The sequence below is a fragment of the Oncorhynchus mykiss genome, chromosome 19 (assembly GCF_057628025.1).
Source record: "Oncorhynchus mykiss isolate SJ-2025 chromosome 19, ASM5762802v1, whole genome shotgun sequence".
Classification (NCBI taxonomy): Eukaryota; Metazoa; Chordata; class Actinopteri; order Salmoniformes; family Salmonidae; genus Oncorhynchus; species Oncorhynchus mykiss.
This window is the reverse complement of record NC_143040.1, coordinates 14,946,373-14,958,823: the sequence shown is the minus strand read 5'-3', so window position 1 is coordinate 14,958,823 and position 12,451 is coordinate 14,946,373. Positions and strand designations below refer to the sequence as shown.

General features: G+C 45.9%; 1 protein-coding gene across 2 annotated transcripts in view; it reads left to right on the top strand.

The window, feature by feature from the left end:
* The first annotated feature begins 4,252 nt into the window (after positions 1-4,252).
* The window catches only part of LOC149975091 (dolichyl-diphosphooligosaccharide--protein glycosyltransferase subunit TUSC3-like), a 107,363-nt gene continuing 99,164 nt past the window's right edge, over positions 4,253-12,451 (top strand). For both annotated transcript variants that reach the window (XM_090210221.1, XM_090210222.1), the window contains exon 1: positions 4,253-4,409. In XM_090210221.1, coding sequence (XP_090066347.1) covers positions 4,305-4,409 — 105 coding nt within the window. In that variant the 5' untranslated portion in view covers positions 4,253-4,304. The remainder of the gene's footprint in view (positions 4,410-12,451) is intronic.

Sequence of the window (12,451 nt, the reverse complement as noted above, 5' to 3'; positions counted from 1 at the left end):
CCACACTGACTCGGTACTGGTACCCCCTGTATATAGCCTCCACACTGACTCTGTACTGGTACCCCCTGTATATAGCCTCCACACTGACTCGGTACTGGTGCCCCCTGTATATAGCCTCCACACTGACTCTGTACTGGTACCCCCTGTATATAGTCTCCACACTGACTCGGTACTGGTACCCCCTGTATATAGCCTCCACACTGACTCTGTACTGGTACCCCCTGTATATAGCCTCCACACTGACTCGGTACTGGTACCCCCTGTATATAGCCTGCACACTGACTCTGTACTGGTACCCCCTGTATATAGCCTGCACACTGACTCTGTACTGGTACCCCCTGTATATAGACTCCACACTGTCTCGGTACTGGTACCCCCTGCATATAGCCTCCACACTGACTCGGTACCGGTGCCCCCTGTATATAGCCTCCACACTGACTCGGTACCGGTGCCCCCTGTATATAGCCTCCACACTGACTCGGTACTGGTACCCCCTGTATATAGCCTCCACACTGACTCGGTACCGGTACCACCTGTATATAGCCTCCACACTGACTCGGTACTGGTACCCCCTGTATATAGCCTCCACACTGACTCGGTACCGGTGCCCCCTGTATATAGCCTCCACACTGACTCGGTACTGGTACCCCCTGTATATAGCCTCCACACTGACTCAGTACCGGTGCCCCCTGTATATAGCCTCCACACTGACTCGGTACCGGTGCCCCCTGTATATAGCCTCCACACTGACTCTGTACTGGAACCCCCTGTATATAGCCTCCACACTGACTCTGTACCGGTGCCCCCCTGTATATAGCCTCCACACTGACTCGGTACTGGTACCCCCTGTATATAGCCTCCACACTGACTCGGTACTGGTGCCCCCTGTATATAGCCTCCACACTGACTCGGTACTGGTACCCCCTGTATATAGCCTCCACACTGACTCGGTACCGGTGCCCCCTTTATATAGACTCCACACTGACGCGGTACTGGTACCCCCTGTATATAGCCTCCACACTGACTCGGTACCGGTGCCCCCTGTATATAGCCTCCACACTGACTCGGTACTGGTACCCCCTGTATATAGCCTCCACACTGACTCTGTACTGGTACCCCCTGTATATAGCCTCCACACTGACTCGGTACTGGTACCCCCTGTATATAGCCTCCACACTGACTCTGTACTGGTACCCCCTGTATATAGCCTCCACACTGACTCGGTACTGGTGCCCCCTGTATATAGCCTCCACACTGACTCTGTACTGGTACCCCCTGTATATAGCCTCCACACTGACTCGGTACTGGTACCCCCTGTATATAGCCTCCACACTGACTCTGTACTGGTACCCCCTGTATATAGCCTCCACACTGACTCGGTACTGGTACCCCCTGTATATAGCCTGCACACTGACTCTGTACTGGTACCCCCTGTATATAGCCTGCACACTGACTCTGTACTGGTACCCCCTGTATATAGACTCCACACTGTCTCGGTACTGGTACCCCCTGCATATAGCCTCCACACTGACTCGGTACCGGTGCCCCCTGTATATAGCCTCCACACTGACTCGGTACCGGTGCCCCCTGTATATAGCCTCCACACTGACTCTGTACTGGTGCCCCCTGTATATAGCCTCCACACTGACTCTGTACTGGTGCCCCCTGTATATAGCCTGCACACTGACTCTGTACTGGTACCCCCTGTATATAGCCTGCACACTGACTCTGTACTGGTACCCCCTGTATATAGCCTGCACACTGACTCTGTACTGGTACCCCCTGTATATAGCCTGCACACTGACTCTGTACTGGTACCCCCTGTATATAGCCTGCACACTGACTCTGTACTGGTACCCCCTGTATATAGACTCCACACTGACTCGGTACCGGTGCCCCCTGTATATAGCCTGCACACTGACTCGGTACTGGTACCCCCTGTATATAGCCTGCACACTGACTCTGTACTGGTACCCCCTGTATATAGACTCCACACTGACTCGGTACTGGTACCCCCTGTATATAGACTCCACACTGACTCGGTACTGGTACCCCCTGTATATAGACTCCACACTGACTCGGTACCGGTGCCCCCCTGTATATAGACTCCACACTGACTCGGTACCGGTGCCCCCCTGTATATAGCCTCCACACTGACTCTGTACTGGTGCCCCCTGTATATAGACTCCACACTGACTCTGTACTGGTACCCCCTGTATATAGCCTCCACACTGACTCTGTACTGGTGCCCCCTGTATATAGACTCCACACTGACTCGGTACCGGTGCCCCCCTGTATATAGACTCCACACTGACTCGGTACCGGTGCCCCCTGTATATAGCCTCCACACTGACTCGGTACTGGTACCCCCTGTATATAGACTCCACACTGACTCGGTACTGGTACCCCCTGTATATAGACTCCACACTGACTCGGTACCGGTGCCCCCCTGTATATAGCCTCCACACTGACTCGGTACCGGTGCCCCCCTGTATATAGCCTCCACACTGACTCGGTACTGGTACCCCCTGTATATAGACTCCACACTGACTCGGTACTGGTACCCCCTGTATATAGCCTCCACACTGACTCTGTACTGGTGCCCCCTGTATATAGACTCCACACTGACTCGGTACTGGTACCCCCTGTATATAGCCTCCACACTGACTCTGTACTGGTACCCCCTGTATATAGACTCCACACTGACTCGGTACCAGTGCCCCCTGTATATAGCCTCCACACTGACTCGGTACCGGTGCCCCCTGTATATAGACTCCACACTGACTCGGTACCGGTGCCCCCTGTATATAGCCTCCACACTGACTCTGTACTGGTGCCCCCTGTATATAGCCTCGTTATTGTTATTCTTATTGTTTTAGTTTTATTATTACTTTTTATTTTAGTCTACTTGGTAAATATTTTCTTCTTCTTGAACTGCACTGTTGGTTAAGGGCTTGTAATTAAGCATTTCACGGTAAAGTCTACACTTGTTGTATTATGCACAAGTGACAAATAACATTTGATTTAATTTCATTTTAAGTCAGTAATGTCTGTAAGTCCATGTAAAGTCAATGTTGCTGCAATGAATTGGAATGGTCAAACAACGTGGGGGAAATATATCACAATAGCTTGACATTGCCTCCTTAGTTTGTTTGCAATAGGTTATGCACAGACAATTATTATTATTATTATTGGTTATTTAAATAATCAGGCTAAGTGAAAAATGAACAGTTAATAGGGATTTATAATTTAAATAAATGAAATGAGTTATTAGCCTACGTTATAGACAGAGTGGGCTTTCATTGTCGCACCCGGCATCCGTGCATGCCCATCTCTGTTGAATTTATTTTCTTATTGTTAGCCCTAGATAATTTAATCATCCAGGGTTTGCTAGAAACACACATTCCATATATTACTTCATAGAGAGCAATAGTAATGTCGTCTTTTTGTAGGCACTAACTCCGCCATGGTTCGTTGGACAAAGCTTATGGGAATTGTTTTGTAGGGTTTTTGGATAAATGCCAAAAACAAGGAGCTGATCATGGACTACAGGAAAAGGAGAGCCGAACACAACCCCATTCACATTGATGGGGCTGTAGTGGAGTGGGTCGAGAGTTTCAAATTCCTTGGTGTCCACGTCACCAGCAAACTATCATGGTCCAAACACACCAAGACAGTCGTGAAGAGGGCACGACAACACCTTTTCCCCCTCGGAAGACTGAAAAGATTTGGCATTGGTCCCCAGATCCTTAAAAAGTTCTACAGCTGCACCATCGAGAACATCCTGACTGGTTGCATCAACGCCTGGTATGGCAACTGCTCGACATGCGACCGACCGTAAGGTATTGTAAGGGCTTACAAGTAAGTATTTCCCGGTTGTATTCGGCGCACTTGACAAATAACATTTGTTTTGGAATAAGGTTTGTGGTAAACACAGGCTTAGATCTTATACATTTTGTTCTATGAGATAATCTCCATCAGCTAACGTCACCTTTTGTGAAATTTGAATTATTTATGTAATCAGATAAAACACATACAGCACATAAAGGCTTCATAATCCTAAACTTGTGTTAAGCACACAGACCTTATTTTCGGCATTTATCCCAAAACCCTATTCATTCCTCAAAGGAATGGGTGAACGAAGTAGAGTTATTTATTTTCAGGTTTTAGGACTACAAGCGGGCGAGCTCTATTTATGGACAGCAACATCCGTAAAACGCTTTCTCAGAAACTTCCTGATTGGCCCTTTCAGTAGCCAATCACATTCGAGAGAGACGTGTAGCGCAGCAAGAGCATCTTCCAACATGGCGTCTGTATCCTCGGGATTCCCTTTCAACCTGCCGGTTGCATCTCTGTTACTGATCCTGCTGCTATGCCTGCATTCGGGGGGAGGCCAGAAGAAGAAAGAGGTAACGGCGTTTCTATATAAACACGTTTCAAAAGCATAACAGTATGATTATGCGGCGTAATTTGGACCAAGGTGCAGCAGAGCGATAGGCTACCTTTACCGTCTCCAGAATGATGCTCGAGCCGAGATACAGACCGAGGCCGTTGTCCCGAACGACTCAAAATGTTTTCATTTATCGCTGCGCGTTCTCCAACTTTACACAATAATGGATATATACGAAATTATACAGGCGCATTGCATACAGTTGATTGTTTTAACAGAATGTATACATTTTTTGTTAGCCAAGGATTATATTCTGATAGGCTATTTTGATCAACTCTAGTGGGCATACCTAGGCTACGTCATCATTACACGGCAGGGTTGCATTCATTACGCCCATTCTGTTTCATAAACGGAAGCAAACATAACGAAACGCGGAGGGACCTAGGTGAATTCAAATCAAACTGTATTTGTCACGTGCGCCGAATACAACTGTTGTAGACCTTAGAGTGAAATGTTTACTTTACAATCCCTTAACCAACAATGCAGTTTTAAGAAATATACAAACAAAAAAAGAATAATGAAAGTAACAAATAACAATAGCGAGGCTATATACAGGGGGTACTGGTACAGTCAATGTGCAGGGGCACCGGTTAGTCGATGTAATTGAGATAATATATACATGTGGGTAGAGTTATTAAAGTGACTTGTGCATAGATTTAAACAGAGAGTGACAGCAGCGTTATAGAGGGGGGTGGCAATGCAAAAAGTCTGGCTAGTCATTTCATTTAATGTTCAGTAGTCTTATGGCTTGGGGGTAGAAGCTGTTTAGAAGCCTCTTGGAAATAGACTTGGCGCTCTGGGATTGCTTGCCGTGTGGTAGCAGAGAGAACAGTCTATGACTAGGGTGGCTGGTGTCTTTGACCATTTTTAGGGCCTTCCACTGACACCGCCTGTTATAGAGTTCCTAGATGGCAGGAAGCTTGGCCCCAGTGATGTACTGGGCCGTACGCACTACCCTCTGCAGTGCCTTGCGGTCAGTCGGATGCCGAGCAGTTGCCATAGCAAGCAGTGATGCAACCTTTTTGAGGATCTGAGGTCCCATGGCAAATCATTTCAGTCTCCTGAGGGGGAATAGGTTTTGTCGTGCCCTCTACATGACTGTCTTGGTGTGTTTGGACTAGAGGTTGACCGATTAATCGGAATGGCCGATTAATTAGGGCCGATTTCAAGTTTTCATAACAACAATAACAAACTTCTCTTGCGTTCATTGCACGCAGAGTCAGTGTATATGCAACAGTTCGGGCCGCCTAATTTGCCAGAATTGTATGTAATTATGACATAACATTGAAGGTTGTGCAATGTAACAGGAATATTTAGACTGGTTGCCACCCGTTAGATAAAATACGTAACGGTTCCGTATTTCACTGAAAGAATAAACGTCTTGTTTTCGAGATAATAGTTTCCGGATTTGACCATATTAATGACCTAAGGCTCGTATTTCTGTGTGTTATCATGTTATAACTAAGCCTATGATTTGATAGAGCAGTCTGACTGAGCGATGGTAGGCAGCAGCAGGCTCGTAAGCATTCATTCAAACAGCACTTTCGTGCGTTTGCCAGCAGCTGTTTATGACTTCAAGCCTATCAACTCCCAAGATTAGGCTGGTGTAACCGATGTGAAATGGCTAGCTAGTTAGCGGGGTGAGCGCTAATAGCGTTTCAAACGTCACTCACTCTGAGACTTGGAGTGGTTGTTCCCCTTGCTCTGCAAGGGCCGCGGCTTTTGTGGAGCGATGGGTAACGCTGCTTCGAGGGTGGCTGTTGTCGATGTGTTCCTGATTCGAGCCCAAGGAGGAGCGAGGAGAGGGACGGAAGCTATACTGTTACACTGGCAATACTAAAGTGCCTATAAGAACATCCAATAGTCAAATGTTAATGAAATACAAATGGTATAGAGAGAAATAGTCCTGTAATTCCTATAATAACTACAACCTAAAACTTCTTACCTGGGAATATTGAAGACTCATGTTAAAAGGAACCACCAGTTTTCATATGTTCTCATGTTTTGAGCAAGGAACTTAAACGTTAGCTTTCTTACATGGCACATATTGCACTTTTACTTTCTTCTCCAACACTTTGTTTTTGCATTATTTAAACCAAATTGAACATGTTTCATTATTTATTTGAGGCTTAATTGATTTTACTGATGTATTATATTAAGTTAAAATAAGTGTTAATTCAGTATTGTTGTAATTGTCAATATTACAAATAAATAAGATTGTTGTCCTGGCACCACACGGCCAGGTCTCCCTATATGCTGTCTCGTCGTTGTTGGTGATCAGGCCTACCACTGTTGTGTCATTGGCAAACAATATTCACGGTTTTCGGTTTCAATACATTTTTTAAACATTAAATGCATTAGTAAATAATGACTTTTCAATGATTTTAGAGCTTCTTTTAATGGAAATTACTATAAAATAATTAAATATTTCAGTTGTTTATATGTCTATTTTTCATTCCTTAAAGTCCTCATCTCTGCTCAGGCAGTAACAGTCAGCCATCCAGACCATCTAATGTTAACTCCTCCCCATACTGTACTGTCTTTAGTCATCCTGTTTAGCTAGGCTAGCCTGCCTAAGTATGCTGCAGAGCTGTCTGACGATCATTTTACTACTTCTTCAAAGTAGATGAGGCATACTTTCTCGAACTGTCTCTGTCCCTCTGGTCATCGTGTACATTACTATCTCATGCGGTCTGTGTACATCTAACCTAACGTAGCAGGCGTAAAAGTGTGTCTTTCCAGAGATCTGTATATAATGACGAGATGCTCACGTCTCCGCCCTAGCAATGGGTGTCTTTGTATCAAAGGTGGGAAAGCAGGCGACAAGCCATAGAAACGCATTAGGCTTATTTTGCACACATTTTGGCCAGAGTGAAACCTCTCACTTCGCCTCTTCCTCTTTGGTCCGTCTCTGTCCGAGCAGTGAAATAAAGGCGCAATGGATTATGGTCATCGTAGTTAATTTCTACGTTTCTGCACTGAACTAGGTTGAATATTTGTGTAATGAAACTACAACTCCCTTCAGCCCAGCGTCCCACAGTTCTTGACTTGATTTCTCTCGTGAATGATTTTATTTATCACTAGAGAAACAGCGGGTTGGACTCTCCCCCAAAAATGACTAAATGGAATTCAAGTAATTGAACCGATGTAGGTCAATTAGTTGTTTAATAACCAGAAAAAAAACAATGTTGGTTAATCGCTTGGCACTACCTATTAATAATGAATGTTAATTAGAATTCAAGCTACATGTGCCCGACTGTACTTCATTTGAACTCACAACTGTCTGTTTGCTAGCCTGAATTCCAGTCTGTCTGTTTGTGCTATCATTCCAACTCCTTGTCACTCATTGTCATGCTTGGTTTGACAATGACAGTAATGGATTGGCAAGGGCACAAATGGATCTGGCACCAGGCAATTTGTGATAACATAGACCTATGCTAAAATATTTTCAATCTACAAGCCATAGTGGCAGAGTCTGTGTCTCTCAATATGTACTTCCCATTGATACACATGTATTTGTATGAAACTCCACTACTACCCTCTTGTTTCTACAACAGCTGTACATGCCTCCCCTTCCTTCTTTCCTAGCTAGTCTCCCTTCATTTCTCTCTGCTGTGGTAATGCAGGGTGGCAGGCAGGCGGACAGGCGGCCCTGCTAGTTCGCTAGCTGCACGTTGGGGACTAGTGGAGAGAAATAGCGCCTTGTCTGGCTGTGAGAAAATATGATCTTTCTGTGACCTCCCTCAGGCAGAAACTGTGGGGGCGGAAGATCTTATTGAGCCCAAATGGGGTAAAGCGGCGAAGCAGCAACTTTGCATTCTGCTAGCTCGCCCCGGCGGCATCACGGCCCGCTCTCCAAATCGCCCCTGCGAGTGTTGGCGCGAGACCCCAGAGCGCTGAGGGCCGCAGTATTTCTGAGGCACTGTCTCAAAAGTCTTTAATATATTTGTCGAAAGCCCAGGTTTCACTTCTCCCTGGAGTGTTTTGGAAAGAGGGGGGGGGGGGGGGGGTGCGGAGAGTATTGGAATAGACCAAAGGAGGGGAAATAGTCACAGTGAGGTATATTTATGTCAGTTTGATGGTACACCGTTCATCACAGAAACTAAATATGATACTTTCCCCCCCATTTTATGTCTGCCTAATGGAAATGGGGACTGAAAGGACACTGTAAGCAGTTCTGGCTCCCCGGGACCAGCTGGGGATTGGGATAAAGCACAGCGTCACTGTTTTTGTGCCATCACTTATTTTTGTTTTCCCAGAGTAACTTTATAGGCCCTATAGCAGTGCTGTTCAATCCAATAGGGCTGCACCAGGCTCCACCTTTTCCTCCCAGCTAAGGTTGTAAAGGGAGGGTATGTTATGGGAAACTTTTGATTTTGATCAGTGAACTGCCAGAATTTTGGTGATTTTCAATTTTGGGGGTGAATTTTAACAGATGACATCTATTGGCCTTTTTTGGTACTTCAAATTATCTCTGGCTCTGAGTGGCCTGATCCATGTAAAATATGTAACATCATCAAATAAGATGATTAAAAAAATAAAGAAATATAATAACAAAGCTGTAAAATATTATTGTAAATATATACCGTCAACTTAGTGAATACCGTTGGTGTTTAATATGAGGGTTTCTGTCTTTGTTTTGGAGCCAAACTGGTGGCAGTTGTGAAGAAAGTCCATGCTTGGAAGAGATGCAGGGTTCATTTTAAATAACGCCATTGTTGATTCATTGCTTTTTTCATTAATTATCCTCAGCTATTTTCTCTTGAAACATATGGTCTATCCACTAGAAACTCATGGACGAAAAAAAAAATGATTAAAGTGTAAATTACCAAAGATACCATAAATTACCTGCTAAGTACCAACACTACTGAGGATTCCGGTAACTTTGGTAAATTACCGGTAACTTTTCAACCTTAGCCCCAGCCCCGGAGCAATACTGATCCACAAAGCCTTATCAAGGGCTTGAGAACAAACATGTTCTCCCTATACATCCTGTATGTAGACTTAGACCTATATATAGGCCTATCTCCTCATCGCTCCAGGTATGAAGAGAACGCCTGAAAACATGATTGTGATTCGAGAGCCATGCTGTCCCGCTAGTCAGAACAATGGACTGCAGTCCTTCTCCCCAGGGACTCAGCCTTGGTCTCACACTCGAAAGAGTTTGAAGGAGGTTAAGATTATTGCTGTGGAAGAGCTAGAAGAACAATGTGTCAACTTGAGTCCAACACACCTACGCACTGACTGTGTTTTCTCCTATTAGCAGATAGACATTACCCACTGAACAGTCAGGGAGGGAGGGACGTGTGTTCCCAAATGGCGCCCTGTTACCTATAGGGTGGTGGTCAAAAGTAGTGCACTATGTAGGGAATAGGGTGCCATTTGGGACACAATGAGGGAGTGAGGGAGACCCTTTTCTGCTCTTAGAGCCGTATTGGTTGAAGCCTTGTCCATGCTGAGTCCATGGTTCCTTTGAGTGGTGCGCCTACTGGGTGTTGGATGGAGTTAGTTAAATGCTAAAAGCAGAAACCGCCAGCGCTGTGTGATGCATGTGGTTGGACGCGCATGGACAGAGATGGGGTTTCACGCTGGTCTGGTCTCCTCTCTCTCCTCTGTCTTCTCTCATCTTGCTAGCTCGCTCTCTCTCATCTCTCACTCTCGCTCTTATCTTGCTTGCTCTCATCTCTCTCATCTCTTTCTCTCTCACGTTCTCTCTCCCTCCCTCCCTCTCAGCATGTTCATCTCATCGGGCTGAGGTAGCATACAGAGTGTAGCCCTCATATACAGAAGTAGGATCTTAATTTGATCGTACTTTTGTTGATGAGAATTTTCCTGCATAGCAGGATTTGCAGACTTGTAGTGTAGTCATGGTTTAAAAAGGCTTCTAAAGTTTGTCATTTCCACTTTAACATTTCACACGTGATTTGCATTAACTTAAAATGTATCAATCCCTACAACCTATTCAATGTATTATGATCCACATAATCATTCACATTTCCTGTTGCTGAAGGAAACTTTCCCTGCTGTAGCAAACTGGCCCAAATGAAGATCCTACCTCTGTATACGTTCTGACAATGAGACGAAGGACTCAGCACGATTGGAGTTATAAGTGCACCACGACTCTCTGCGTATTCATCTCTGGGCTCCGCACCCTCGTATGCCCGCTCAAAAACGATGACGTTGTGCGGGGGCGCCACACGGGGGCTGGCGTGTGGAGTTGATGGGTGAGCACGTCCGCGGTGACCCATCGAGTTGGCTTTGAGCTGTTGTGATTCTGTGAATGCAGCGTTAGTCTTGGTAAGGTGATTTATCCTCTTTCTTTTCTACTCGCCCTCTCTTCTCTTTATCTTGCAATCTCTTTCTCTCTCTCTCTCTCTCTCTCTCTCTTTCTCTCAAACTCTCTTTCTCTCTCTCTCTTTCTCTCAAACTCTCTCTTTCTCTCTCTCTCTTTCTCTCTCTATCGCTCTCTTTCTCTCGCTCTCTCTCTCTCTCGTTCTCTCAAACTCTTTCTCTCTCTCTCTCTATCGCTCTCTTTCTCTCGCTCTCTCTCTTTCTCTCAAACTCTCTCTCTCTCTCTATCGCTCTCTTTCTCTCGCTCTCACGCACTCTCCTCGGTCTCTGCCTGTCTCGTTCTCTCTCGCTCTCTCGCTCAGCGTAATAAATTAGGAATGATGGCCTAATGGAAACCTCTATGCTCTGACTGGACTCTGAAACATCAGCATCCCAGTGGTGCTGTTATTATTATCATAGCTAATGCTAAGGTGTCTCGGCAGCCATGTTTAGGCCCGAGCCAGAGATGAGGGATGATTTGTATTGTGCCCTGGAAGCATTGCGAAAAGGATTGTCCATGTCAGCAAGGCCTGGTGCCCCGGGCTATAGGGGGAAGTTACGTGATATATCAACATTACAGACCGTGTCCCATTGCAGTGGCACCAGTGTTAAGAGGAGAATGATTCTGAACAGGGTTGGGAGGAGGAAGGGCACACAGACACACACCCTCCACAACTAAGCCACAACAGTGCCATCTGTAATTGGTTGTCAGAGGGGGGGTTGTTGTTGTGATTTCTTTCATTACCTACCAGGGTTATGAATAATTGATAACAGTACATTGTCAGCCAGCCATTCTGGTGATGGATGCCTTGAACCCCAGACATTTCCGTCCCCCCCCCTTTTTTTTGACATTTTCCAACTCATTTCCCTGGCAGTAACTCTGAATCGAAGGGAGGGGCCGGGCCCCTCTCTCTCTCTCTTGATGGTGTGTGACTTGACATTCTTGCGAAAATGCATTCTCTGCTCCATTAATCAGAGAAAAACAGTCCTCCAAGTCCCGGAGATGAGTGATTAAAGTGTATTTTTGTTTTCAGGTTGGTTTCGAGGTTTGAGAAGGCACTCATATGTGGCTACCTTTTTGATGATGCAACAATGATTTGGACACTTCCCTATATTACCATTAATATCATTCAGCAGAACCTATTTCAGGGCCTGTTTTCTGGAACCAGATTAAGCCTGTTCCTGGACTAAACACATTTTTCATTGAGAATGCTTTCTAGACCTGGTGAGGGAACCAGCCCTTGTTATTTAAACTGAGGGCCTACGGGGTTGAACGAGGGAGGTCATTGTGTTACTTGTATGAATCTAGCAGTACACACCCTTTTGATTCCATGTTTATCACGTGTTGCTTCTGCCGAAGATTATGAAGAGCTTAAATCCCCCTGCCATACCTCCATCTATATCCCTCCCTTCATCACCTGTCCACCCCTCCACTGATCTGCCCCTTCCCCCTGTCGCTCCCTCCTCTCACCCCTCCATCCACGCCGAAGCCCCCCCAACCAACGACTCTGAACGCCACGAGACATCTTCGATCGTTTTTTATCTGCGCGTTGTCAACGACAGGACGCCATCACTCCCACCGGGGAAAAGATGATCCCGGTCCCGACGGGAGAAAAAGGCGCGGGCGCCGTCCCCCTGACGAAAACGGTCTGTCGAGCAGGATAAGTCTTA